Below are 26,648 nucleotides of genomic sequence, written 5' to 3'. Positions count from 1 at the left end.
TCTTCAGGCTCAGTCTGATACTATCAAGACAGGGACGTGATCACAAATTTTGGTTTTCTCTCTTTAATGACTAAAGGTGTGAACATTTGAGACAGTACTGAGCTGGGTGAGTAATTGATATACAAAGGATTGGCCCAAACAAATCTAAACCATGCACGTAGACCAGGAGTACACACAAATAATTGTGTTCTATGATTCAGTGTACAGGAAGGTAACAGGCCACCAGAGAATATGACCTCAAGGCTTGTATGCTACAGAACACTTAACAGTAGGTAAGATGTCCATCATAGAGAGGTGAAAGACCTCATTCTGTAGGTCATGTGGTTCATTCCATGCAGGATCGTTCCTGCCCAGTAATTGGGCCTGGTCTAACTTAAACATTTTGATTGACATAACTTCATTGCTAAGGGTGTTTAAACACACGTGTGTGTATGCATGTACACACACACACAATGTAAATGCAGCTAGCTGGATGGCAGAACTCCATCAACTTAGCTACTGCCACTCAAGGAGGTGGATTACCTACAGTAATGGAAAAATGCCTTCTGTTGCTGTAGGATGCATCTGTGCTATGGTGCTACAACAGCATAGCCTTAGCTGTAGGTTCTGTGCTTGCACACAAGTTGTCCTATGATGTCCGTTCTTACACTGTGACCTGTGTCTCAGAGGCTGGCTGCATCAAATCGCATTTTTGGTTTTTGTACTCTAGAGGCCTGTATGGCAAAGTTGACCTCTGAAGTCAGTCTGTCCCAAAGTTAGTGGTGGTACCCGGTTATTTGTCTTCTAACAACTTAATGTCAGGGCAGGTCAGTGCTACAGTCTCCAACTTTAAGCAGTCATTGGATATGCCATTTGGGAAGACTAAAAACTACAAGGGGGGGAGGGGAATCTCAAGTCAATGCCTCTAAAGTCACTAGACCTACCAGGGGGAGCACATAAGATGGACAAGGCAGGATGTCTCCCCTGAGAACCACAGTGGTGATCATGGACCATTCAAATTGAGAAGTCAACAGCTAGTCTCCCAGCAGATTAACTGCAGTGCTGGGGTACTATTTATTGTTAGCATTACTGGAGCACCTAGGAACCACTCACCTAGGTACTGTACAAACAGAACAAAAGACAGTCCCTGCCACAAATAATTTACAATCTAAATATTACTCAAAAGATAAGACTGATACAGACAGAGGAATACAAGGAAACTGAGCCAATATTGGTCATTATGATAAGCAGTGGTCTCAGCACACCAATAGCTTAACCATTGTCAAGAGGTGTGGTGTGTTATTTTGGTAGGCATCACAGAGTAGTGGGGAGAGACACACCTGCTTGGATACATGGGTCCCAGATCCTTCTGGGTTTTAAAGCTGATGAACACCTTGATTTGAGCACAGATGTTGTATGTTCACTGAATCCTGCACCACCAAGGAGCTAGGCAGCTGCTTTCTGAAAACCCGTTCCTCAAGTACTAACATCCTTTCTCCTTTTGTTAAAACAAATCCAGGTCTCTCCCTGTTTCCTGCATATTCAAAGTTTCTGTTTAACTGGCAGGGCAAACCTATCCTCTTCAATTACTGCAGCTTCCTTTTCCCTCCAACTTTGCCTGTATGCATATCCTAAGAAGAGAGACTGTTAGCTCAGCTTCATTTCCACTGTATTATCCCATCTTTCCTCAAACTCTATTCTCCGTTGAACTCAGCAGCAAATAAAAAGAAACAAATAAGTCAGCCCTGTGCGTCTCGTAAGTGGAGCTAGCAAGCACAGCAATGGATCAAAAGCTTCTGAGCCAGATAGGGTTGGTGGAGCTGCCCTGTAGTTATGGCTGCTTTACTTCATCTTTGCTGCATAGTCACATGATGAGAGAGGGGAAAAATTGGCTGTCATAGTAATGTGAAGTGGTGCTACCTGTAGCCATTTGGACTATTTTGAATGGCATACGACTGTGACTACAAAACCACACTCTCCTTAACACAAATCCACCCAGTGGACCATCGTATCTCAGAAGTCGCCCATTACTAAATACCAGGGTCAGATGTCAGAGATCCGCTGTCCTGCGTGTACACCAGCTTCAACCCACTGCACAGAGGCCAGTGCCCATCCAGGCACTACTGTGTATGGACTCAGGCTCTGCATGGGGCAGAGGGGGAGCAACAGCTGGTCCAAAGAGGTGTAACTAATCAGAATCTGGCCCCTAGTGTATTGTAAGCCACCCCCAAAAAAAACAGGATTAGATTTTCAAAGTGCTCATCACCCAGCAGCTTCCAAATGCTGTCCACCCATTTAGCTCCTAAATAAAAGCTGGGTGCTAAGCTCTGGAAAAACTGGCCTTAAATCTCCAGTTTACTGCTGGATCTGCTCTCCAGAGAGGTGAACATTTGCCATTAATGTCAGTGTGCGCAAAGAAAAGATCTCCAAGTCTCTAATCGAAACTGCCACAGGAGATCGGAGGGGAGATTTTCAGAGGTGCCTACAGGGATTTAGGAGCACATATCCCGCTGATTTGAAAATGAATGGGACTTGTGCTCCTAAACCTCTGTAAGCACTTTGGAAAATTTTCCTCCACAATAGCGAATGCCTGACAGGAAAGCAAGATAATCCACCAGCCATTCTTATTCACTCTGTAGAAAAACAGTAATGTTAGAAAAGTCCCAGATCAATCCGTGTTGCATGGGAATACTTTTTCCTTCAGTGCTAAACCGTCATGTGATCAAGGAATGTTAAAGGAATATTTCCATGGATAAGCAGCAGAGTGGAAACTGTTTGCCTTCCTTCAGGCAAGGAAGGGTAATTATAATAAAACCAAAAAGCAGCAGAGATTGTGCTTAAAGTCGAGCACAGAACTCCCTGCTTGAATCTCTAGACCACTATTTCTTACACCAAGTATGTGTGTAAAATTTAGCAAGCGCAGATGGCGAAAGCATACTACCCACAAGTACACAACGCCATTGGGTATAGTTTCATCTGTGCCTGTACACATGTAAACTGCCATTCTGTAAACCCCACTGGAAGTTACTTGTATAAATCCTTGTGCATTGAGATGAGATTGTAACCCTCTAAATTCATTTGGCAGCAAAGTAAATATTTTAATTATTTAATCTGGAGCTGGACTTTAATTTTGTTAAATCTGTTAGGTCAATGGCAAAAATCTAAAACTAAGTAATCAAACCACTGTATGTGACTGCTTGCACTTAAGCTAGCCTATCCCTGGGTCTATTAGCATTATTTTCAGGTGTTTTTTTGTTTGTTTGTTTTTTTCCTTTTCTCTCTAGCCTTAAGCTTGACTTGGATATAGTATTAATAGGGCAATTATTCAGAATGGCAAATTTTTAAACTGCCTTCAGATGTGTGCATTAATCAGGTCCAGCAAAGTAGGGTTGACACTAGTTTCCTTAGGACTCTCATCCAAAGGTGAACTTCAAAATTCTCCAGGAAGTGGGAAGCTTGATCCAGGAGGGGGCACACTTCCCTGGGAGTTAATCCTCAGCTAATGCCCCAGGGTAGTAATGGGAGGCATTGGACTGTCCAGTGTGCTGTACTTTGGATAAGGTATACAAAATTAAGGACCAGATTCTCACTTATACTAAGGCCCCTTCTAGGCACTGCTGAAACAGTGTAAATGAAAATCAGGGATAAGTCTTGACTATGGCACTGTTGATGAGGGTCCTAGTCCTAGTGTCCTGGCCCAATTGCAATCAAGCTAATTTGCATTCTGCCTATAAGAAGTCTCTTCAGCTTCACTTAGATCGACTATTCTCCTTTTCCTGCATTTAGCTATTGCTGAGCCCTGGTCTACACTAGGACTTCAGGTCGAATTTAGCAGCGTTAAATCAATATAAACCTGCACCCATCCAGATGATGAAGCCCTTTATTTCAACTTAAAGGGCTCTTAAAATCTATTTCCTTACTCCACCCTTGACAAGTGGATTAGTGCTTAAATCGGCCTTGCCGGGTTGAATTTGGGGTACTGTGGACACAATTCAACGGTATTGGCCTCCAGGAGCTATCCCAGAGTGCTCCATTGTGACTGCTCTGGACAGCACTCTCAACTCAAATGCACGATTGTCTGCCATTGCTCTGACGCAGGGAGGGGTGACTGACGACATGGCTTACAGGGTTGGCTTACAGGGAGTTAAAATCAACAACAAAGGGGGTAGCTTTACATCAAGGAGTATTTCAGGCAGGACTTCCTGGAGGGTTCCAATAAGAAATGGTGCACCTAAGTTATTGTTCTTATTAGAACAAGCAGGCTGGTCTGGCCTCTGATACATGGCTAGATTTACCTCGCTGCACCTTCTCTGTGAGTGACTGCAGTGTTACCTAGAAGAATGAGTCCCCGAGGCGGGGGGGGAGAGGATGGGTTTGCAAATGAGTACAAAACAAATCTGGTCTATTTCTTGTTTTGATACACTCCATCTATCTTTTACATCTTTGGCTGGCAGCAGACAGTGCAGAAGGACTGCATGCCATCCACATCTCATGGCTCGGCAGAAGATGGTACAAGAGGACTGCTAGCAATCCGTATCGCCTGCCCGCTCACCATAAGACGGTTCAATAGGACTGACTGCAGGACTAAAGAGAATGACCTGATCAAGTCACTCCAAATTTAGTCCCTGCGCACATGTCTGCCCAGGCGCTCCTGATCGACCTCACAGAGGCGACCAGGAGCACCTCGGACATGATGATGACAGCTACCAGTCCTACTGTACTGTCTGCTGCCACAAGGCAATGGGTTGCTGCTGCTGTGTAGCAATGCAGTACCACGTCTGCCAGCACCCAGGAGACATAGGGTGACAGTGAGCTGAGCGGGCTCCATGCTTGCCGTGGTATGGCGTCTGCACGGGTAACTCAGGAAAAAAGGCACAAAACGATTGTCTGCCCTTTCTTTCACGGAGGGAGGGAGGGAACGGGGGCCTGACGATATGTACCCAGAACTACCCGCAACAGTGTTTTAGCCCCCTCAGGCATTGGGATCTCAACCCAGAATTCCAATGAGCAGCGGAGACTGCGGGAACTGTGGGATAGCTACCCACAGTGCAACACTCTGGAAGTCGACGCTTGCCTCGGTACTGTGGAAGCGCTCCGCCGAGTTAATGCACTTAAAGCATTTTCTGTGGGGATACACACACTCGAATATATAAAACCGATTTCTAAAAAACCGACTTCTATAAATGCGACCTAATTTCGTAGTGTAGACATACCCTGAATAATCTTGCACTATTAAACAGCTGCTGTGTTGTGTCCCTGAGGTGGCTGTATTGCACTGATGGCCAAAGCTATTTATATATTTAGGGCTTCTGTTTTGGGGGGTATTTTCATTTTTCAGAATTTATTTTTGGCAATGTAAATTTTTTTATGCAGATGTAGAAAGACAATGGAGCAAATTAACCAATCAATTTGCAAACCTCTGGAAGATAATAATGTGATAAGTAACAGTCAGCATCGATTTGTCAAGAACAAATTGTCAAACCAACCTGATAGCTTTCTTTGACAGGGTAACAAGGCTTGTGGATAGGGAGGAAGCGGTATCTTGACTTTGCTAAAGCTTTTGATACTGTCTCGTATGACTTTCTCATAAACTCGGGAAATGCAACCTGGATGGAGCTACTATAAGGTGGGTGCATAACTGGTTGGAAAGTCATTCCCAGAGATTAGTTATTAGTGGTTCAGTCATGCTGGAAGGGCATAACGAGTGGGGTCCTGCAGAGATCAGTTCTGAGTCCGGTTCTGTTTAATATCTTCATCAGTGATTTAGATAATGGCATAGAGAGTACACTTATAAAGTTTGTGGACGATACCAAGCTGGGAGAAGTTGCAAGTGCTTTGGAGGATAGGATTAAAATTTCAAAATGATCTGGACAAACTGGAGAAATAGCCTGAAGTAAATAAGATGAAATTCAATAAGGACAAATGCAAAGTACTCCACTGTGTGTGCAACTGACTGTTCGTTCCTTACAAAATGGGAAATGACTGCCTAGAAAGGAGTACTGTGGAAAGTGATCTGGGGGTCATAGCGCACCACAAGCTAAATATAAGTCAACAGTGTAACACTGTTGTGCCAAAAAAAAAAAAAGCAAACATCATTCTGGGATGTATTAGTAGGAGTTCTTGTAAGCAAGACACGAGAAGTAATCTTCTGCTCTACTCCGTGCTGATTAGTCCTCCACTGGAGTATTGTGTCCAGTTCTGGGTGCCACATTTCAGGAAAAATGTGGACAAATTGAAGAAAGTCCAAAGAAGAGCAACAAAAATTATTAAAGGTCTAGAAAACAAACCTATAAGGAAAGATTGGGGGGGGGTGGGGGAAATGGGTTTTAGTCTGGAAAAGAGAAGACTGAGTGAGGACATAAGTTTTCAAGTACATAAAAGGTTGTTACAAGGAGGAGGGAGAATTATTCTTCTTAACCTCTGAGGATGGGACAAGAAGCCATGGGCTTAAATTGCAGCAAGGGAGGTTTAGGTTGGACATTAGGAAAAACTTCCTAACTGTCAGGGTGGTTAAGCACTGGAATAAATTGCCTAAGGAGGTGGTGGAATCTCCATCACTGGACATTTTTAAGAGCAGGTTAGACAAACACCTGTCAGGGATGGTCTAGATAATACTTAGCCCTGCCATGAGTGCAGGGGACTGGACTAGATGACCTCTCGAGGTCACTTCCAGTCCTATGATTCTATGCCCCAAAAGGTGGGGGGAGGTTGGGGGATTTTTGTGTACATACATACTATAATAAGTAATCTCGTTGTAATGTTTCCCAGTGTGTGCTATTGACATAGCACTGTTTCAAACAGCACCATGTTAAAGCACACTAGATGACTAGAGAACCGTTAGTGCTCATCAGCAGGCTCTACACAGATCAATTAATGTGCAACACCTCAGTGCACTTTATAAAACCGGCCCCTGTAGTCTACGTTTCTGCTGTGGAGACCCTTACCATTTCTGGTATCTTTCCTATGTTTTTTGGATAAACGCTGATTTCACTTTTTTGTATTGGGGGTGGTTTTGTTGGTGTTCAGCGGTTAAAACTTAAAACCAGAAGCCCTAATAATAGTTTTATTGAGAATATTTTTAAAGGACAAGGTAAAGATTTTCTCAATAAAACTAACACAACATTGAGCCAAACACAACACGTCACTGAAACAAAGCAAGTACTGCATCCAAACAAGACAAACGTTTAAATAAGTATACTCTCCCTGACTCTGTTCACAGGAGTGAAGGGAATGGCTGTGTTGCCTAAGGATGGAAGAGGATCATGCTCATGTGAAAGCCCCGAAACAGCAGTGACTGGGATGGTAAGTTTATATTCACTTTTTACTTGTCAGCAAGTTATGGATTCATGCTCTGTGGAAACCAATAGTAGGTGACAGCTGTCAGAGTGGTAACTGTGTTAGTCTGTATCAGCAAAAACAATGAGGAGTACTTGTGGCACCTTAGAGATTAACCAATTTATTTGGGCAGATGGCCTACATTTTCCGCTGTGTGATGACAGAATTTTCCTTGGCAGGAATAGTTTATCAGTATAAGTTCCATGCTACTCAACTGGCCTCAGGTGGGTCCTTTCCTAAATATTTTGAGACCTGATGCAACAGGGAGGCTTAGGAGGGCTGGTTTTTAGGATATGACTGAAATATTTGATTTCTAGCAGAGGTGACAGCAACACCGATTGGAGCACTGAAAAACAGGCAACTCTTAAAGGGATCTCAAACAAGTGCCAGCTCTGTTGCCGCCCAGTAAAATGTTTTCGGCAGCTCACAGCAAAACTAGGCTTTAGCTAGTTTGTTTGAATGAATCAATTTTGAGACCCACCCCTCCAGCCTATTCTCTTCTCCACCCTCCTCAGAGCTCTCTCTTCATCTGGGCCAGGTCTGTGGTCCCTAGGGTCACCAGCTCCTTGTAAGCACTGGGAAACCGCATGTGGAACAGCTCAGAAACCTAGGGAAGGAGTAATAGACAGAGACCCATGTATACCTGCACACCACTTAGAGTCTGGGCTCAGCTTGCAAGGTGCTGATGACTCCGAGTTGTGTTGAGTACCCTCAGCTGTTGGAGAGGCACGGCCAGAGGTGGATATATTTCTGGGCAGTTCTTTGTCTTCCTGCCGTGACTTCTAATGTACGGTCTGGGCACATACAGTTGTGTGTTTAGAAATTTGAAGAAATAAGTAAAAGATGCAGGCGGGGAAAATAAAGGACTGAAGTCCATGGGAGTTGAAGGCAATAAGCTCCTTGTAAAATCAGGACTTGTGTTCAATGCCTATTGAGATAAATACATGTGAAACGTTCATATCTTGGACCATATGTGACCTGGAGTCTCTAAATTCCTGAGTTCCTGTGGCTTCAAGTAAAATCACTACAAACCTAAATATACTGGACAATTTTGTGGAACCACAAAAGTGCCCCCCATATTAGGAAATCTACAGGAACACCAAGTGAGAGCTCATCTTTCTCTCATTTTTAAAAATAACATCTTACTTAATAAAATGATCCTATGCACAGCAAAGGGAAAAGCTTAATGACATTGGCAGAGTTCTGTAATAGGAAGGTGGACTCGGTTATCGTTGTCACTATGAACAAAATCAGCAAAATGTTGTTACAGGAAACGGAATAAAGAACAGTAAAGCACCCTTAGCGGCATTCAAAAAAACCAAAATTGATCAGAGCAAGTTATCCCAAGCTGCAATGTTCACTCAAAAGTTGCTAACTTTAGCAGAGCTTCATAAACTGCATGGTGAAGTTTGAGGTTTATATTTTTGCAAAGATTACAGACTGTCACTAGTTCTGTGCTAGAGTATGAAACAACCAGACAGCATCTGCTTCTCTAAGCTGCAATCTGCTGAGAGGCAAACCCAATCCTGTTGAATCCCTAACACAATTCACCTTGCTGCTTTGAACAATGAAATGACCAATGTAATACAAAAAAGCATGAATGGGCCCCATTTGGATCAAGTCCAAAAAGCTGGATACAGATATAGCTAGAACATTTTTAGATGATAACCATAGAGGTTCATTGCTCAGCTGGTGTAAATCAGCATAGCGCCATTGATAACACTTGTTGATTTACACCAAGTGAAGACCTGGCCCATAAAGTTCCTCTCAGCCTAATGAAACCTGGAATTGTAAGACCAAATTGTGCTCTAAGTCAGGGGTCTCAAACACGCAGCCCACGGGGTTATTTCCTGTGGCCAACCAAGCTCCCCGCACCCCCCCAGGTTCCCCCTGGAGTTATTTCCTGTAGGCTGCCAAGCTCCCCTCCCTCCAGCGTGCTGCATTCCCGCTCCTCTACCTACCTCCAGGTGCTTCCTGCTGCCAAACAGCTGTTTGGTGGTGCTTAGCACCAGGGCCGGCTCTAGGCACCAGCAAACCAAGCACATACTTGGGGCGGCATTCTGGCCCTTCTTTTTTTTTTTTTTTTTTTTTGCTTCAGCGGCATTCCGCTTGGGACAGCAAAAAGCCTAGAGCCGGCCCTGCTTAGCGCTTTCCAGGAGGGAAGGGTGAGGAGCCACGTGCTGCGGAGAAGAGGAAGGGATTTGGGGCAGGGACAGGGCGAAGTTGGGGTGGGGACTTTGGGGAAGGGATTAGAAAGGGGGTGGGAGGAGGCAGGGCCTCATGGAAGGGGTGGTGTGGGGGGGGGCGGGGGCAGCGGGGTGTGTGTGTGTCAGTGATGCGGCCCTGGGGCCAATATATTAGTCTTCATGTGGCCCTCGTGGTAATTCAAGTTTGAGATCCCTGCTCTAGGTTATGCACATTGCCACGCCCTTGTCCCTGAGGCCCCCAATGGAGGATGCGCAGCATCCGATATTAAACTACTGCACCTTGTGACTAAAATGAAGTGTAGCATCAGTCTTCTTTATGCCACAGTTAAAACACGGCCCTCGTGAACAGTTGCTACATGTCACGTCTTCAAGACCAGCCAAGCCAGGCCCATGAGTTCATGAAGACTCAATTTCAGAAAAATCTTATTGCGGAACTTTACTTTCTTGATCTGCTTGCATAACCTATTATATACATGCAATGCTTTCTGGATGGTGAGAATAACATGTTCTCTGCTATTTGAGACTCTCTTGTAGCTGTAGTTCAAAATGGAGATTGTGTGTGGGTGGTATAAACTGCAGCTGTTTTCTTTATTCTTCTACCCTCGTTACTGCTTAATGGGAGAGAGTTGACATCTGCGTATGCCATTCTGTTCTTCCTCTGCAATATTTACTTTACAAGTGATAGGGAGGCTCAGTGTGGACAACCTGTAATTTCAATTGCAGATTTTTGTAGCGATGTCTGGTCAATAGGTAGGTTCTAGGGAATCGGAGCTCTAGTTATAACTGATAATTCAATCCACGGGCTAGGATATCTTTCAAGAGACACGCATAAACCAGAGCAGGCAGTTCAGATTATCCCTTTAGCCCACTGTTTTGGCTGTGCTGCAGTGGGTACCCTTGCAAGTACAGTATTTTCCAGGGACTACACCTCTGATCAGCAGTTCTGGCATGGTTCAGGGACCATCTTAAGCTGCCTACACTCATGGTGGCGTGTAGAGTCAAACACTGCACACCACCCAAGCACAGGTATAAATAGGGTGACCAGATGTCCCGATTTTATAGGGACAGTCCCGATTTTTGGGTCGGTCTTATATAGGCTCCTATTACCCCTCCACCCCCTGTCCCAGTTTTTCACACTTGCTGTCTGGTCACCCTAGGTATAAATAGCAGGGTAGACAGTACTGCTTAGGCAAGCAGGATCAAGACATGTCAGAACCCTAGGGTATGTACCCTACACGGTTCTCTGCATGCCCAAGAAGTGCAGTGTTCTGCTTCAGGGAGCTGCCAGAGCCTTTCTCAGCTGTAGTGAAAAGCTCCAGCACTCCTGAAGCTGTCAAAGCCTTCCCTCATGGCCGTCTCCTCCCTGCCAGAGCTTTTAACTGCAGCACGTATGCTACATGCCTTGCCGCCACAAGTGTAGACAAGGCAGCATTGTGCAGCCCCATATTTTAATAAACCATTGAAAGGACCAAGTACACATCATGACATTGTACCTTAAGTACATATGTGGCCCCCTTTACCATAGAATCTGAGCCCCTTACAACCATTTAACCATACAACACTCTTGTGAGGTAGGGAAGTGCTGTTCGCGTCATTTTGCAGGCGCGGAACTAAAAGTAATTGACTTGCCCAAAGTCACGCAGGAAGTCTGGAGTAGAGACCTGAACCCATGGCTCCCAAGTCCTAGGCTTCTGCCCTAACCACTAGTCCAATTGCTTCTGCTTTATTACCAGAATAGTTACCGAAGACCCAGGCCCTGAATCTACACTCATGCTAACATACACCAATAGGAGATGAAAATTAGTCCAACAAACTCTGGCAAGTTTCATTCACTTCATTGGGCTGTTTCTACAACAAACCAAAGGCCAGAGCACCAAGAACAGGGTAAAGAGGTGGGAACTGACTCTTACACAGTGTGGCTTAAAATGTCAAAGGTGACCAATGACTTCAGGTGCATCAATAGTTTGGATGCTCAGATTGAGACATCTTAAAGGGGCCTGACTTCCAGGGAGTGGATGCTCAGCCCTCAAGGGGTTAGGTACCCCAAATCCCTGATCATCTTTTAAAATTTAGACCTGCATGTGTGGTATAGGAATTCCTACCCCCCGTAATTGGTGTCAGATCTTGCTATCATTCCAAGCATGGGGGTCTGTTAAAATCCATGAGCATGCTATGAGTCAATTTCAGAGAGCAAATTAATCTATTTTAGGTAGCTAAAGCCATCCTCGGTTGACTTCTGCCAGTTTGAATTCTTATTCTCCATAGGCCAAATTTTCCTCTTACACTGGTTGCAGCCACATTCATGGTCAAGTCAATGGGACTGGAGTGAAGTAATGGAGAGGAAAATCTGGCTAATTTATTGGGTTGCTCAGAGTGCAAAACTAAGCATTCATTTACAATTATGCCTTTCGCTAATTGCTCTTGAACACGTACTGTGGCTGATATTGAGCAATGCAGCAGTGTGAGTTGTCAAAAGCTATTACAGCCATTACGTTTGACCTGTGGCACTGTAATGTTTTGTGCCTCAGCTTGGGAACTGTCACAGGGAAGTACCAAAACTGTCATTCTGTCATGCTGGTGTGTAAAATGTACCCACCTGGCTTCACACCCAAAGACAAATATGATTGCCCACTCAGAATGTATTCTAATGAGATATCAAAATGCAAGAAGTGATTGGTAGTGCAGAGCTGGATTTCCATATAGATTGCAGTCTCTTTTAATGAGCAGGCCTAAAATTGGATACTAGTCCCATTGTAGCATTATAGTTACATTTTGCATGATTTCACTTATGAGCTGAATATGCAGTGAATCTAAGATCTCCATCTTCTACTTAATTTGGTGAGAAGCTATGCTTATCCAACAATGGCCTGATCCCAAGACACCTGATATCAGTGGGGCTCTTTCCTTTGTAGTTCAAGAAAACAGCTGTTTGTCTTTAGCAGTTGTTTTTATCATTGGAGAAGTGAGAATTTTATTTTCTGACTATATCAAGTTTCTTCAGTACTAAGAATCTCTGGGTAGACTTGGTTTCATCACTTAACTATTCCAGTGTGATTGGTCTTCTCTCTTCCATAGCCAGTGCCATATCCTGTGCTTGTGACCATTCTAACATCATTGTGAGAGTTGGGACTATCTTGAATCTTCATAGCCTATATCCTGGGTATGAGGAAAGCTAGATGTAGATGGAAGACTGCTTAATTTATGAAGATTTGTATTTTAATATGTAAAATTCAGGAGCTTTAAAGGTATTGGAGTTTAGCAGCATGGAGACAGAAAAGATTAGTAATATGACTTAGCACTTTAAAAAATACAATATTAAGGGTCTTACTGATCATCTTTAAAGAGATAAATAATGTAGAATCAGTTAACCTGTGTGACTGTCTTTCCTCTTATGGCCAAGGTCAGCAACATTGATGTTGATGAATCAAAATTATCCTTTGGTTACAATAAGGATAAATATTCCATGATCAATGGATGGTTTTTTTACTCATAGATTACAGGCATGGTATTGCAAATATTTAAACCTATGAGGGTCTTGAGAACTTGCAGCCCTAAGTCTTTATTTCCATGCTGGTGGAGGTAAATGTAAGAATTCCCTTGGATACAAAAGGTTTTGAAGTCTCTCATTTCTCAAATCTAATAGAATGAATACAATTAGTAAGATAAGCACCTCTTCTCTTCAGTGTGGTGAAACCAGCTCCTGCAACAGAACCAGCTCCCTTACCCTCTGTCTGTGCAATGTAAAGGTGAACAATGCCTCTACAGGGGCAGGTATCCAAGCTCATCCACCAAAAATGTTGTCTGAATGGTCTATTATGCAGCCACATCTGCATTATTTAAAAGGCCTACCTCCAACTTCTGTCTGTCTCCTTCTCCTCTGGCCCTCCATCCTGTCAGTATCCCTCAGGGTTTTGTTTCTGCACTCTATCCTTGGTCAACGTCATCTGGTCGCACTGCTTCAGCTATTGCCTATCACCCCTATATTAATACATTCTTGATCTACCTCTCCACCTCATAGTCTTCCCTTCCATTCCGCCTCACATCTCCACTTGCCTCAGTCTTCCTAGATGCCCTACCACCATCCCAAAATTAAAATGGCACAAAATAAACCCCTCTTTCACCTCCCTCCCATCCCATGTCATACCTGTATTTTTCTCCCTTTTTCTCCTTTCTATGTTACTGCTGTTGACTTGATAACCTCCCTGTTCCTCAGCCTAGCCATTTTCTTATCTTGTAATGCAGTTTCCTTCTCATCCCACATTCTGGCATTAAATCCTGCCAGTTTTTCTGCTACCCCTCTTCCAAAATCCACCTGTTCCTCTCCATTTTGATCACTAAGGTCTCTATCTTACCTTGACTCCTGCAGTCTCCTCTCATCTGGACTTCAATCCATCCAAAATACTGTCTCAAATCTAGCTTGCATGCTACTCTAAGCACATCCCAACTCTCTTCAAAGCCTCTAAGTGGCTTTCCCCCTCACTTTTTGCACCAAATAGAGGCAATAACTTACACTTCAAGTCAATTGAAGTTTGTTAGTTCCTACAAGCCTCCCCTTTCATTTCCTGTCATTTTCCCTACTTGCCTCTGCCAAAGGTCCATAACTGCCCCTTTTGATTACTTCTGTCATCTGCACCTTCCCTCATGGTGACCCTTAATCTTGGAACCACCACTTTAGTACACTCTAACTCAACTCTCATTATTATTTATACTTGGAGAACATAACAGTCCCAATGAGGGATCAGTGCCTCATTGTGTTAAGTGCTGTAAACACACATCATAAAAAGACTGTCTCTGCCCCACAAAAATTACAATCTAAATAGTTGTACCCGTGTTGTTCCCAGGATTAGAGACAAGGTGGGTGAGGTAATATCTTTTATACACAGAATATGCTCTGAGGAAGCCCAAGATACACAATGTCACACATTCAAAACAGCCTTCACCAAACAAAGTGAAGCAGATCCCATCATGGAACAAGACACACAAATGCTCTCAGAGAACCTGCTTTAAGAAAAAAAACCCACACCTCAAATTGTCATGGACCACCCCACACTGGAATCCACAGAGGATATCACTAAACAATTACAACCCATACTTGATGGTGATCCCATCCAGATAGAAATCTTTCCCAAACCCCCCTCTTCGGGCCTTCAAACACCTCACCCCAACCTCATCAGAAGCAAGCTCCACACAGAGGGAAACACTAACTTAAAGTGGCACCAGCCCCTGCTACAACAAATGCAAAACCTGCAGACCTATTACCACAGCTACAATAATCAATCCTCCCCTCCCCACACACACCTTTCAAGAGCCATGCATCCTACACAGGCCTATCACAACATATGGTGTATCTCATCCAGTGCACTAAATGGTCCAATAACTGAGTGAAAAGAGACCATCACTAGACTCTAGAATGAACTCTCAGAAAAATGAGACAAAAGCACCATATCACCTGTGGGTGAACACTTCTCATAAAACAATCATTCCATAGCTGACAGTCCTCATTCTCAAAGGAAAGCTGCACCACACCTTAAAAAGAGGAGTTTAAATTCATAACTTTGCTAGACACTAAAAATCATGGATTCCCTAAAGACTCTGGATTTACGGCTGACTATAACATCACATAACCCGCTAGCCCTCCTTTGTCCTATGACTGCAATGTGTTAACTACCCACTTCACCTTGAATGGTATCTTGCAACATGGGTTAAGCAAATGAGTGAACAGTCTGTTCCGCTTGGTATTTAGCTGTCACACTCTGCGCTTGTCTACACTTGAAATGCTCCTGAAGCGTTTTAGCATAGCAGAGATACAAGCTGGGGTGGAATTGTGCAGAGATGTACATAACTTTTATTGCTATGGATTTGTGATGACTGTATTACCCAAAATTAGGAATTGCCATGAGTGAGGTATGCAACTGTTCCCAAACAAGGTGCAGTAAAACTCATATCATGCCACATAACATGTGTTATAGATTTCTTACAGTGCGTGGGTGGGCTGACTTATTTGTTTTGGAGGAAGAGGGAAGCTGAGGGCTGAATGGTGGGACTGCCCACTGAAAGAGTAGAAAACATGATTTCATGTTGATGTCAAGTGCAGAATACAGTAACTTCATTCTATTGGATTCCACTATGAATAGTTCTCCACTCTGGGACTGTTTACACATCCACACGCTGTAGTAAGTATTAGTAGGATTAGGTTTGTAACTTGATGGTTGATGAAACAGTTCACTACTTGCACAACACTGAAGTCAATGGGACTACTTGTACCTGGTTGCATGATCAGGCTTTTATGTGATACAAACATGCAGTAAGATGGATATATATTTATAAGTGAGCCTCTTAGCCATCTGAGGAATGTAGCAATTAAAATTTAGTAATAGGGCAGGACATAGAGACCTCTAGCAAGACTGAGCCCCTAGTGAGGTTAGGAGCTGTACAAACACATTGTAATACCTTCAGGGCAGGGACTGTCTTTTATCTCACTAGACAAGAAGAGAAAGTGACTTTCCTTAAGTCATGTAGTAGGTTAATGACAGAGCCAGGAATAGGGCTCCTGCCTCCCACGCCTGTTCAGTATCCACCAGACCATACTGCTTCTCTGTAATAAGTATTCCACCCTTGTATTGAATATAAAGCATTTATGAATGTGACCTCCAAGTTTCCCACAGCACTTATGCTAACTAACTGACCGGATCACTGAATTCATTGGGCTCTTAGGAAATGCACAGAGAACAGCCAGGAGTTCCATTTTCCTTTCATACTTGTAGTACTGCACAGCTGTGTGTTCCTTCATTCAAATTATCAGCATGTCAGTCTGAGCTTGGGGGGGAAGATTCTAATCTCCAACTTTCTGGCTGCTAATTTAAGACTTTTTAAATCTGCATTACAAGAAAAACCCGTTCCTCTTCCTCACTGAAAATTGTGGATGGAGACGAACAGATAAGGCATCACGTTTCATTGCCACATTTCCTTTCCTTTTGTAATGGGAGGAGACCTGAGAAAAGAGGTCCCTGTTTCTTAGTGAGAAGTAAACCAAGACTTAACCCCCCATCCCTACAACAGATTACTATAGCTACTCTATCACGGTCAAGGCTGCAGCAGCCTTTGTGGATGTGGTCCCCATCCCCTTTACCCCCTACCCCCACGTAGGTCTGAGATCCACTTTTCCCAAAGCCTGACTGAAACTACTCTTACACAAGGGCACCTCCATGGCTTCCATGAAGACTGCAGAACAGTGCTGCCCTGCACACTAGGCCAGAGCATGCAGGGCCTTCCATAACCCCATGAGTCACAAATAGAGCTGTCAGAGTTCCTTCTCCACTCTGAACTCTAGGCCACAGATGTGGGGACCCACATGAAAGACCCCCTAAGCTTATTCTTACCAGCTTAGGTTAAAAACTTCCCCCAGGTACAAACTTTGCCTTGTCCTTGAACAGTATGCTGCCACCACCAAGTGTTTTAAACAAAGAACAGGGAAAGAGACCACTTGGAGACATCTCCCCCCCCCCCATGCCCTACACCCCCTTTCCTGGGGAAGGCTTGATAATAATCCTCACCAATTTGTACAGGTGAACACAGACCCAAACCCTTGGATCTTAAGAACAATGAAAAATCAATCAGGTTCTTAAAAGAAGAATTTTAATTAAAGAAAAGGTAAAAGAATCACCTCTGTAAAATCAGGATGGTAAATACCTTACAGGGTAATCAGATTCAAAACATAGAGAATCCCTCGAGGCAAAACCTTAAGTTACAAAAAACAGGAATAAACCTCCCTCTTAACACAGGGAAAATTCACATAAAACAAAAGATAAACTAATCCGCCTTGCCTGGCTTACCTATACTGGTTGCAATATTGGAGACTTGGATTAGGATGGGTTGGAGAAGATGGATTTCTGCCTGGCCTCTCAATCCCAAGAGAGAACAACACGTAAATAAATAGCACAATACAAAAGCCTCCCCCACAAGATTTGAAAATATCGTGTCCCCTTATTGGTCCTTTGGGTAGGTGCCAGCCAGGTTAGCTGAGCTTCTTAACCCTTTACAGGTAACAGGATGTTGCCTCTGGCCAGGAAGGATTTTATAGCACTGTATACAGAAAGGTGGTTACCCTTCCCTTTATATTTATGACAAGAGCATTTTCCCATCCTTGGGTATTCAGCCCAATACTGGGCCTTCCAATAGTTGGACTGAAAGAATTTCTTCCTTTGAGATTTTCCCAACATATTCCCCATTTTAAGGGTCTGCCTCCCTGCCCAGCAGAGTTGTTCAAAACTGAAGGTACATTCTTGGTATAATTGTACATGTGAACAAAATGTGCTTCACTGAAATTAGACTCTAGGGTGTCACTAAACGATTCCATTATTAATGAAGGGAGGGCATAATTTTCTTCTGGGGTTGTAACTGTTAAAAATGCAAATTACAAGCAATAGGCAATACTCATTTAAAATATCTGTTTTGAAATATTACTTGACTTCCTGTGGTGTATTATCTGTGCCCTGCCTCATTAATACTAATTAAATGCTTCCCTGCTGTAAGAAGTAAAAGAAAAAAAAATCAAAACAGCATCAGGGTTACTTGCTATATTGCTTCTGCTAACAAAACAAAACTCCATGTTGAACTTATACAATTAAATCTAATTCAGTACAGGGGCAGTAAGATGGGGCAGGAGGTGCTGTACTGAAGATTCAGAAATATGTTAATCTCTTTGGAGTTGCAGCATCTTCGGCTCTTATAAAGGTCACCATTTTCTTTTGAGTTCTTTTTATTCACTTTCTGCTTTCTAAGCCTTTAGGGCACACTTGCATCATGTTGTCAAGCTTTTCTCTCCAAGCGCAAGTGCTAGAAACTTACTACTTTACTTGGTTTTTTTTTTTTTAATGAAAACTGAGATTCTATGATCCCAGCAGGTGCAGCGTTAAGAAAAACACCAAATCTTGCAAGATTTGTAATATAGTCACGACAGTTGGCAACATCTGAGGTTTCTTATCTATCTTCCCCCAACAGCATCTTTGTCTGTGATCCTCATGTACCTATGCACATGTAAGGGAACTGTTGCCCCTTACTAACATTCAGTGGGGGTGTTTTGGTTGGCTAGCTCCCAGTACTAAAAAGGGGGAAGGGTCGATGGGGAATCAGGACCCTGAGACTGACAGCCCCCAGGAACAATGGGGAGAGGCCAATGCTCCAGGTCAGCCTGAATGACGGGGCGGGCTGGCTAATCAGGGAGTCAGGAGGCCAGGGAGGTCCCGTCTTCTGTGTGAGCTGGAATTGCCAGGGTCAGACAAAGTGGGGCCGAGCTAAGGAGAAAGCAGGGGCCCAAGCTAAGCTGGGGAGCAGAGCTGTGCCAGATCCAGAGGAACCAGAAAAGCAGCCCAGAGAGAGCAGACCCTGTGCTGGGAGCAGAGCAGCAGCCACAAAGCCAGAGGCACAGCCCCAAGAGAGCAGACTTGCCCTGGGAGGAGAGCTGCAGCAACCAGAGCCAGAGGGGCCAGAAAAGCAGCCCAGGAAGCAGGTCAGTGCTGGGAGCAGAGTCACAGAAGCAGCCTGCAGAGCAGACCTGTCCTGGGAGCAGAGCTGGAGCAACCAGAGGCAGAGGGGCCAAAGAAGCAGCCCAGGGAGCTGGAGGCAGAGCAACAGCAGCTGTGCAGAGACCGAGTGGTGGAGCTGGGGCTGGAGCTGGGGGGACCCTGGGCAGCAGGCCCAGCACAGGGAGATGCCTCAGCCAAGGGGCTCTGCAGGTCAAGCTTGGATCAAAACCCCGACGGGGGGGGGGGGGGGGTGACACTGGGAAGAAGGGTCCTGCCACTTAAAGCCTGAGAGCGTGTGGCCACCACCAGAGCAAGTGTCCAACCCCCAGCATCCCTGCAGCACAGCCAGGGCCTGAGAAGAAGGCCTGGGACTTACAAGGGACAGACTGTGAACTGCCCGGACATTCCAGAGACACTGTTTGTGATATTCCCTGCCGCAGAGCGGGGTGATGTTTCCTTTAACCTTTCCCATTTTTCCTTATTCTTTTTAAAATTAATTGTTGATTAAATAACTTGCATTTGCTTTAACTTGTAGGTAATGGTCAGTGGGCCAGAGAAGTGCCCAGGGCAGAGAGACACCCCGGAGTAGGGACACCCTAGCCCCTGTCCTAGGTGACCACAGCAAGGTTGGAGGTCAAGCCCCCCAGGAACCCTGGGCCCAGCCTTGTTGGGGTCACGAGGACTCTGCCAGACAGGAGAGTGGAAGGGGAGCCCTCAAGGGCAGGGAGGCCACTGGGTAAAGGAAGTGGGAGCTAGGACTCAGATCCTTTTCCTAGCCCACTTCACCGGGGTAGTGCAGAAGCCAGGAAAGTTCCCCACAAGAGCGGGTCTATTCCTCTGTTTACACACATGTCGTAACTTGGCCTGCAGTTACACAGGGGCGTAAGACCTCCCCTTATAAACCTGTGTGAGCTATCAGGCAGAAAAGAGAAGGCAGGGACTGTGCGTCCACCTACTCCCCACCACAATCAGGTGGATAGAGAAGGGTACAGGCTTGGTTCTATCTATCCTATTTACTGACAATACATGTGAGCCAGCGTGTATGTAGGGGGGTGGGAGGGGAGAGATGTGAATGACCCATACTAGCAGTAAATTACAACTTCCCGCTCCGTACCCCGAAGAAAGCAGGAGCCGAACCTCTACTTTGAGGGGTGTATGAGTCAAGGTGCCTTTAGGGGTGTTGCAGTTCAACTACCCCTTCCTCAGGTCTGAGCCTAAAGGCTCAATCTTGCCCCCAATGTATTCTCATCCTGCAATTTAGTTTATTCTGTATGAGTACCGAAGAGACCCCGCCCTAGAGCGGCACGCCTGGGTGCTAGGCACTGTAAACACACAGAACAAAAAACTGGTCCCTCTCCCAAAGAAAACTAAAGCTCTGTCTATGCTGCAAGCATAGGGTGCGATTCGGGTGCTCTGGGGACAGTGTGGGATGGCAGCTTGACACCCAGCTAGCTCTAGTTCGGTTGGGACAGGGAGCCGGGAAGTTGCAGTAGTGTGGACTAGACCTGGGGGGCGGGGGGGGGGGGAAGATATCCTAATTATAAAACAAGGGAGACCAGCTGGATGCAGACAGATGGGGGAACACAGTTCCCTGCGGCAAAGATCCCGTGTCATCCCAGCTCTAGGGTAGGCTTTAGCTTTGAAACACACCTAACAGCTCCCTGTACTTTCTTCCACCCTGCAGTAGCCCTGGCCTGAGACTCCCCAGGTACGAGGTGGACGTGGGTTTTCCTTCGCCGGGCCCGAGCCTGCCGGGAGGCTGGGGGGAGCCTGAGCGGGCGGCTCGCGGGGGCGGCAGCCCCAGCCCGCCCCTCGGCCGGCCCAGCGAGGCTGCTGGCTGGGCAGCCGCGGAGGAGAGACCGCGGGGAGGCGGCAGCGGGCTGGCGGCCTTCGGGGCACGCCGCGCGGGGAGGGGCGCTCGCCCGCCCCCCCAGGCGCGCAGGGGGCTGCCGCAGTTGGCTGACGGGCTTCCCGGAGCCAGAGCTGGAGCCGGAGCCTCCGGGGGCACCTCTGGCGCTGCACCCTCGCCGCGGGGGCTGCAGCCCGGGTAAGTGGCCCCCGCTGGGTGCGCGGGGAGGGTAAAAGCGGCCCCCGCAGAGGGCGGGAGCGGGATGCCCCGGGTGGGGGGCTTGGCCCCGGGTGGCTGCTGCGGCCCCACGCAGCCGGGGCGGGCTTGCGGGCCACGGGACTCCATGCCGCAGGGCGGGCGGCTGTGTGGGCGCCGGGGGAGTAAGGCAGGGCTTGTGGCCGGAGTTGTCGGGGGCTGGGCATTGGGAGCGGTCAGTGGCGGGGTGCTGGGGCGATTGTTTCGGGGAGGGGGCGCGGTCTGGATATTGCGGGGTGGGGGGGCGGGGGTGTGTTCCGGGGGGGGGTTGTAAGGGCTTCATGAACAGCGCAGGGTCCGTCGCGTCGGGGGGAACAAACAGCACCGGGCGTTGGGGTGCAAATATTGCGTGGCTTAAGCGGGAGGAAGTTCCGCGGGCTGCATTTAGCTGTGACCTCCAGGCCTGCCTGGAAGGGGAAAGGGCGGGGGGCGGTTTGCAAGTGGGGTCCGCAGCTCTGGAGGGAGCGGAGCGGGGCTGGGCTGGGCTGGAGGAAGGCAGGCAGGCAGGCAGGCGCCCCTGGGGGGCTGTGTTTCTCTGCAGCTGGTTCGGTTTGTGCTGGGGGGCGAGGGCGTGGGGGGAGGGGTGCTGTTGAGGGGCAGGGTCCTTTCTGTGTGATTGGCTCGGCCATAGGAGGGCGGTGGGGGGCCCAGATGAAAGAGGGGCTAACCGGGGGAGCAGAGCCCGGAGAGAGCAGCTGCTGCCCTTGGCAGGGGCATGGCTTGATGCAGTGACGCCGAGGGAGAGGGGAGCCGCCAGTGACTGAACCCTCCATGGGTGCGGAATGTCAAACACTCCCTGCGATTTAATCTGCACCAGCGTGTTTCCCTGCTGCTGCGGGCACTCGCCAGCCAGCTCTTTCTGTTAGCGTTTTACAGGGTTGGAGGGAGTAGCCTGGGGAGGAAGGCTAGCTAATGAAATCCATGCAGCAAGGATCCTGTGGAGTTCACTCATACAGCCCCCGCACAGCGCCTTCCCACTGGGGGTCCCCAGCAGTTCCTTTCAAGTCTCCTCACATCCTCTGCCTGGTTATTACGGAAGGATCCCACACTGTTCTTTGGGAAGCTGCAAAGCCTGACTTAATTCGCCTCCCTTTTTAAGCGCTGAGCTGGCAAGACCACTTCAGTCTTTTCTCTATGCTCCAGGTCCATTTGAACTTCAGAAAAGTCTTAAATGTAAATTAGGTGGGAATTCTTAGCACTCATCCTCTACGGAATATCAGGTAACATTTGAATAATATTTGCAACTGTAGGTACAAAGGTGACTGGGAGGCAATGAGTTAATTATCAGCTGGGAAATCTCAGTAGCACCCATGATAATTTGGGAGCTTTTCGAATGAGGTTATTTCTCTCAAGTGTTACAAATTTTCAGGGATCGTTTTTATTTAAAATTACCTTTCTCTGCTTGGCAAATGATGCCACCTCTGGATCACTGTGAAGTAACAAAGCACACTTGTTGCAGATTTTAAACGTTGAGGGTTTAATTTAAAGCCACTATAATATAGACTTCCCCCACTACTTCATACCCCATTTTTGGTGTCATTTTTGAAGGTTATTCAGATGTCTGTGTAGGAGGGTTAAGAGCCACTGTGTATGAGCAACCACTTGAGTTACTTAATGGGATTAATCATTGGTCAGAATGAGCACTAGCAGTATTAAGCCTTGGTGTTCAGCCATAATCACTTATCAGCTGCAGAAAATGTATGTTAAGGCAGTAACTTGTTTGAATGAATTCCCCGATTCTGATTTTAATAGTGAAATTAAAGTGTTTTTATTTTGAGATGTGATTAACATTTCAGCATTGTGATGAAATGCTGGATTCTAGCATTATCTCATAGCTCAGGTATGTCAATTGACATTCATGTCTGGTGAGTGCTTTGCAAGGGTTTTGCATAGCTGATAGGGATTTATTTCATTTCCACAATTATATTGTATTGACTCAACTGCCTTGGGAGTGCTACAAGGCTGCTTACCTTGTTTTAATGAGTGTGAGTTGATTCATATGTTACTAGCTCACAATGTTTTAAGTCACTACACACAGCTGAGTATGAAGTGCTGGGACACTTAAGATATTTGTTTAACATTCATTGTGCACATTCTTGAAAAGTCAGTTCATGGGTGAGGTTTTTTTTTGTTTAATTTCATTGCACAGCTCTGTGTCCGCCTGTATTTTTGACTTTGATAGCCCCTATCAGATTTTATTTCTGTACTAATTGGAAATTTTTAATGCAGATATAATTGAGGTTTAAAACACCTGCTCAAAGATTGTTTTACATGATGACCCATGTGAGCTCTTAAGTAAATTAAACCATGTAGGTGTCTTTTAATAGCACAGATAAGTAGCAGTAGTTCATAGGTTTCTGTATAAACCGATGGTTTTTCTCTTAATGTATGTGCAACTTCAGTACTAATAAGAGCTGTATGTGTACATTTTGAGTCTGATTCTGCTTTCTCTGCACACTCAAATTCCATGTGCAAGAAATATAAGACCAGGCCCCTTAAGGGGTTAAAAAAATGCCCTTAGGAACCGAAGTACCCAGAAGACCTTGCTTTAGAATCTTGAGAAACTGATGTATATTTTGAGAGTGGGATGGATTAATTCATGCCAGTTTTTGTCTGACTTGCTTCAGTGTTAGAAAGCCAGTCCTGCAGTTAGGAACACAGCTCTGAATCAGTAAGCTATACCGATACTGTATTTGTGGCAAGCTTCTCCAGGAAATGAAATGCCTTTGTAACATGCATAATGCAATATCCATGATGCATCTGATGAAGTGAGCTGTAGCTCACGCTCAAATAAATTGGTTAGTCTCTAAGGTGCCACAAGTCCTCCTTTTCTTTTTGCAATATCCACTGTTATCCCTACTATTACCATTCTCACTGTGATTTTTGACATTTCAACATGCTGAACTATTCATTTGCAGGTAGGCTGCTCTGACTTCAGCTGACCAGCAATTAGCACATTTGCAGTACTTGAGTTCAAGCTGCCAAGATTCTTTAATTATTTTTCTTGGTACATTGACTGTCTCTGCTAGCAGTCTGTACTGTTGGAATGTTTCTTAATTTTCATGGTGCAGTACAACATGTGAGACTATTAAATGACTGGTTTCAGAGTAACAGCCGTGTTAGTCTGTATTCGCAAAAAGAAAAGAAGTACTTGTGGCACCTTAGAGACTAACCAATTTATTTGAGCATGAGCTTTCGTGAGCTACAGCTCACTTCATTGGAGGTTTATGAGAGGAATTTATTGTACACAATGAAATAACCGTAGAATAGATTTGTCTTGAAAATCTATATGAATGGACAATTTTTTTAAAAATACACACGCATCTTCATTTAGTTTTACCCATTGCCATCAGTAAAATACTCCTCCTCAGCCCAAAAAGAACCAAATCCTTCGCACTTAACCAACTCACCCCAACACCTTGCAGAAAGGCTGGATAAACAGACCTTGCAGCTGGCCTTGAAGGTCAACAAAGTTGGGCTATCAGAACAATGGGGGAATAAGTTCCAGAGTCGAGAACGCTGCACTGAGAATATCCTGCTCCCTTTGCCAGATGAATATATAGGATTGTCTGCTTGTTCTCAGCTATGCCACCGGTCAGGTTATAAGTAGTTGTAGGTATTGTCAAAAAGAAAAGGAGGACTTGGAGACAAGGTGGGTGAGGGAAGATCTTTAACTGGACCAACTTCTGCTGGTGAGAGACAAACTTTCAACATGGAGGTGGTCTTCAGGTCCGATGAAGTGAGCTGTAGCTCACGGAAGCTTGTGCTCAAATAAATTGGTTGGTCTCTAAGGTGCCACAAGTACTCTTTTTCTTTTTGCGAATACATGTTAAGTGGCCTGTTAACATCTCTGCAATCATAGACCAAAACAGGAGGATTAGTGGGCCACAGATTGATGTAATAAACCATAAATCCAGCATCTTTATTGAGACCATAATTTTAAGTGTTTAGCAAAGTTATGAATTTAAGCTCCCAGGCTCATTGTAATAACACTTCCCAAAGACTGACACCAACTGTCCTCTTGAGTTTCAAAGTCCTAAATAAAAATATTCAAATCTTACTATAGGTGTCCTGGCGCATTAAAAAAATGGGTGCCCAAACTTAAGTTCTTATGTTGCATATTTAGGTGCCTAAACATGGAAGACCGGAATTGTCACACCAGATCAGACAAGTGGTCGATCTAGTCCAGCATCCTGTTGAATTCTTCTGCAGCTGTCAGCCCCTTTGGGCATACATTGAAATTCCTAGGGAAAAGGTCATCTGTTACCTGGTTAAGGGATGTCTGAGGCAGTTTGGCTATTGATTTGTTTCTTACTAATGGAATGTTCCCGCTGTTCTGAGATCAGCGTGTAGGCACAACAGGATATAAGTTATGAATGAAGTGGCAGTCTTTATGCTGACTTACATTGTTTTCTTAAATCGTTTGCAGTTGATCTCTAATAGTGTTTTAAATTTCAAGGTGTATATAGCCAAATTCTGTCCTCTGGATTCACTGGGCCCTGATTGCTTCCCACACTAGTGTAGAGCAGGAGTAAATCCACTGAAGTTCATGCAGTTAATCCTTTTGATTAAAAACTGTGCGAGTGAGGAACGGACTTTAGCTATGTCTACACTCGTCTGTAAAACTTATGTTGCTCAGGGGTATGAAAACACACACCCTTGGCCGACATAAGTTACACTGCTGGAAGTGCCGGTGCGGACACTTCTTGGGTGTGGCTTAATTATGTCAATTTAGCTGCTGCCACTTCTTGGGTGTGGCTTAATTATGTCAATTTAGCTGCTGCCACTTCTTGGGTGTGGCTTAATTATGTCAATGGGAGAGCTCTCTCCTGTCAGCTTAGAGTGGCTACACGGGAGATCTTACAGTGGTGCAGCTGCATCTGTAAACATAGCATAGTAGCACAATAGACATAGCATTACTGACTTCAGTGGGAGTTGTGCATTCTTATCTGAGGACAGAATTTGGCCTACAGAGACTTGTGTTTTAATTGGTTACTGGCCTAGGCCGCTAAAGCAGGGCTCTGTAAAATGAAATCTCATTATGAGCTGCAGCAGCAGTACAGACTATATGCTGACAAATGCAGTAGTCTTCAGTTGGTATAGTTCCTATCGATCAGTGTGCCAAAATGGTCGATACTTGTTTTCAATAGCTCAAGAATTTTAAGAGCGCTCTCCTAAAAGTATTTTTAAATTAAGGGTTGTATACTTTTCACATGATTTCCAGCTTTCTACATCAGTCCACTCCATCCTTCCAAAGGATAAGTCATTAATTAATTTTGTAGCAAGACAAATGCAGATTAGCCAAGTTCACATTGATCTAAATCATAAGCGAACTGTATTAAGAAAATATATCACAGCTATAGAAAATCTGCTCTCCTGTCCTTGGATTCTTTTGCTGGTCTGGAAAGTTCAGATCATTCAAATCCGTTAGGAGGTGGGAGATAGAAGGGTGATCTGGTTAAGGCATTATTGGGCTGGGGTTCAGATTCAATTTCCCAA

At 45.2% G+C, this 26,648-nt stretch overlaps 1 protein-coding gene across 14 annotated transcripts in view; it reads left to right on the top strand.

Annotated features, from left to right (window-relative positions):
• Window positions 1–26,648, top strand: part of PALM2AKAP2 (PALM2 and AKAP2 fusion) — a 503,398-nt gene that overhangs the window by 336,684 nt on the left and 140,066 nt on the right. For 12 of the 14 annotated variants that reach the window (XM_073345681.1, XM_073345680.1, XM_073345678.1 and 9 more), the window contains one exon: window positions 7,199–7,281. In XM_073345681.1, coding sequence (XP_073201782.1) covers window positions 7,199–7,281 — 83 coding nt within the window. Of the gene's footprint in view, window positions 1–7,198; window positions 7,282–20,896; window positions 21,093–22,069; window positions 22,370–26,648 lie in introns of those variants that run through there. The other 2 variants (XM_073345689.1, XM_073345690.1) reach the window with 2 other exon arrangements.

The sequence above is a fragment of the Lepidochelys kempii genome, chromosome 5 (assembly GCF_965140265.1).
Source record: "Lepidochelys kempii isolate rLepKem1 chromosome 5, rLepKem1.hap2, whole genome shotgun sequence".
In the NCBI taxonomy this organism is placed as follows: Eukaryota; Metazoa; Chordata; order Testudines; family Cheloniidae; genus Lepidochelys; species Lepidochelys kempii.
Note: the sequence above shows the minus strand (reverse complement) of the source record. Positions and strands in the feature narration are given on the sequence as shown.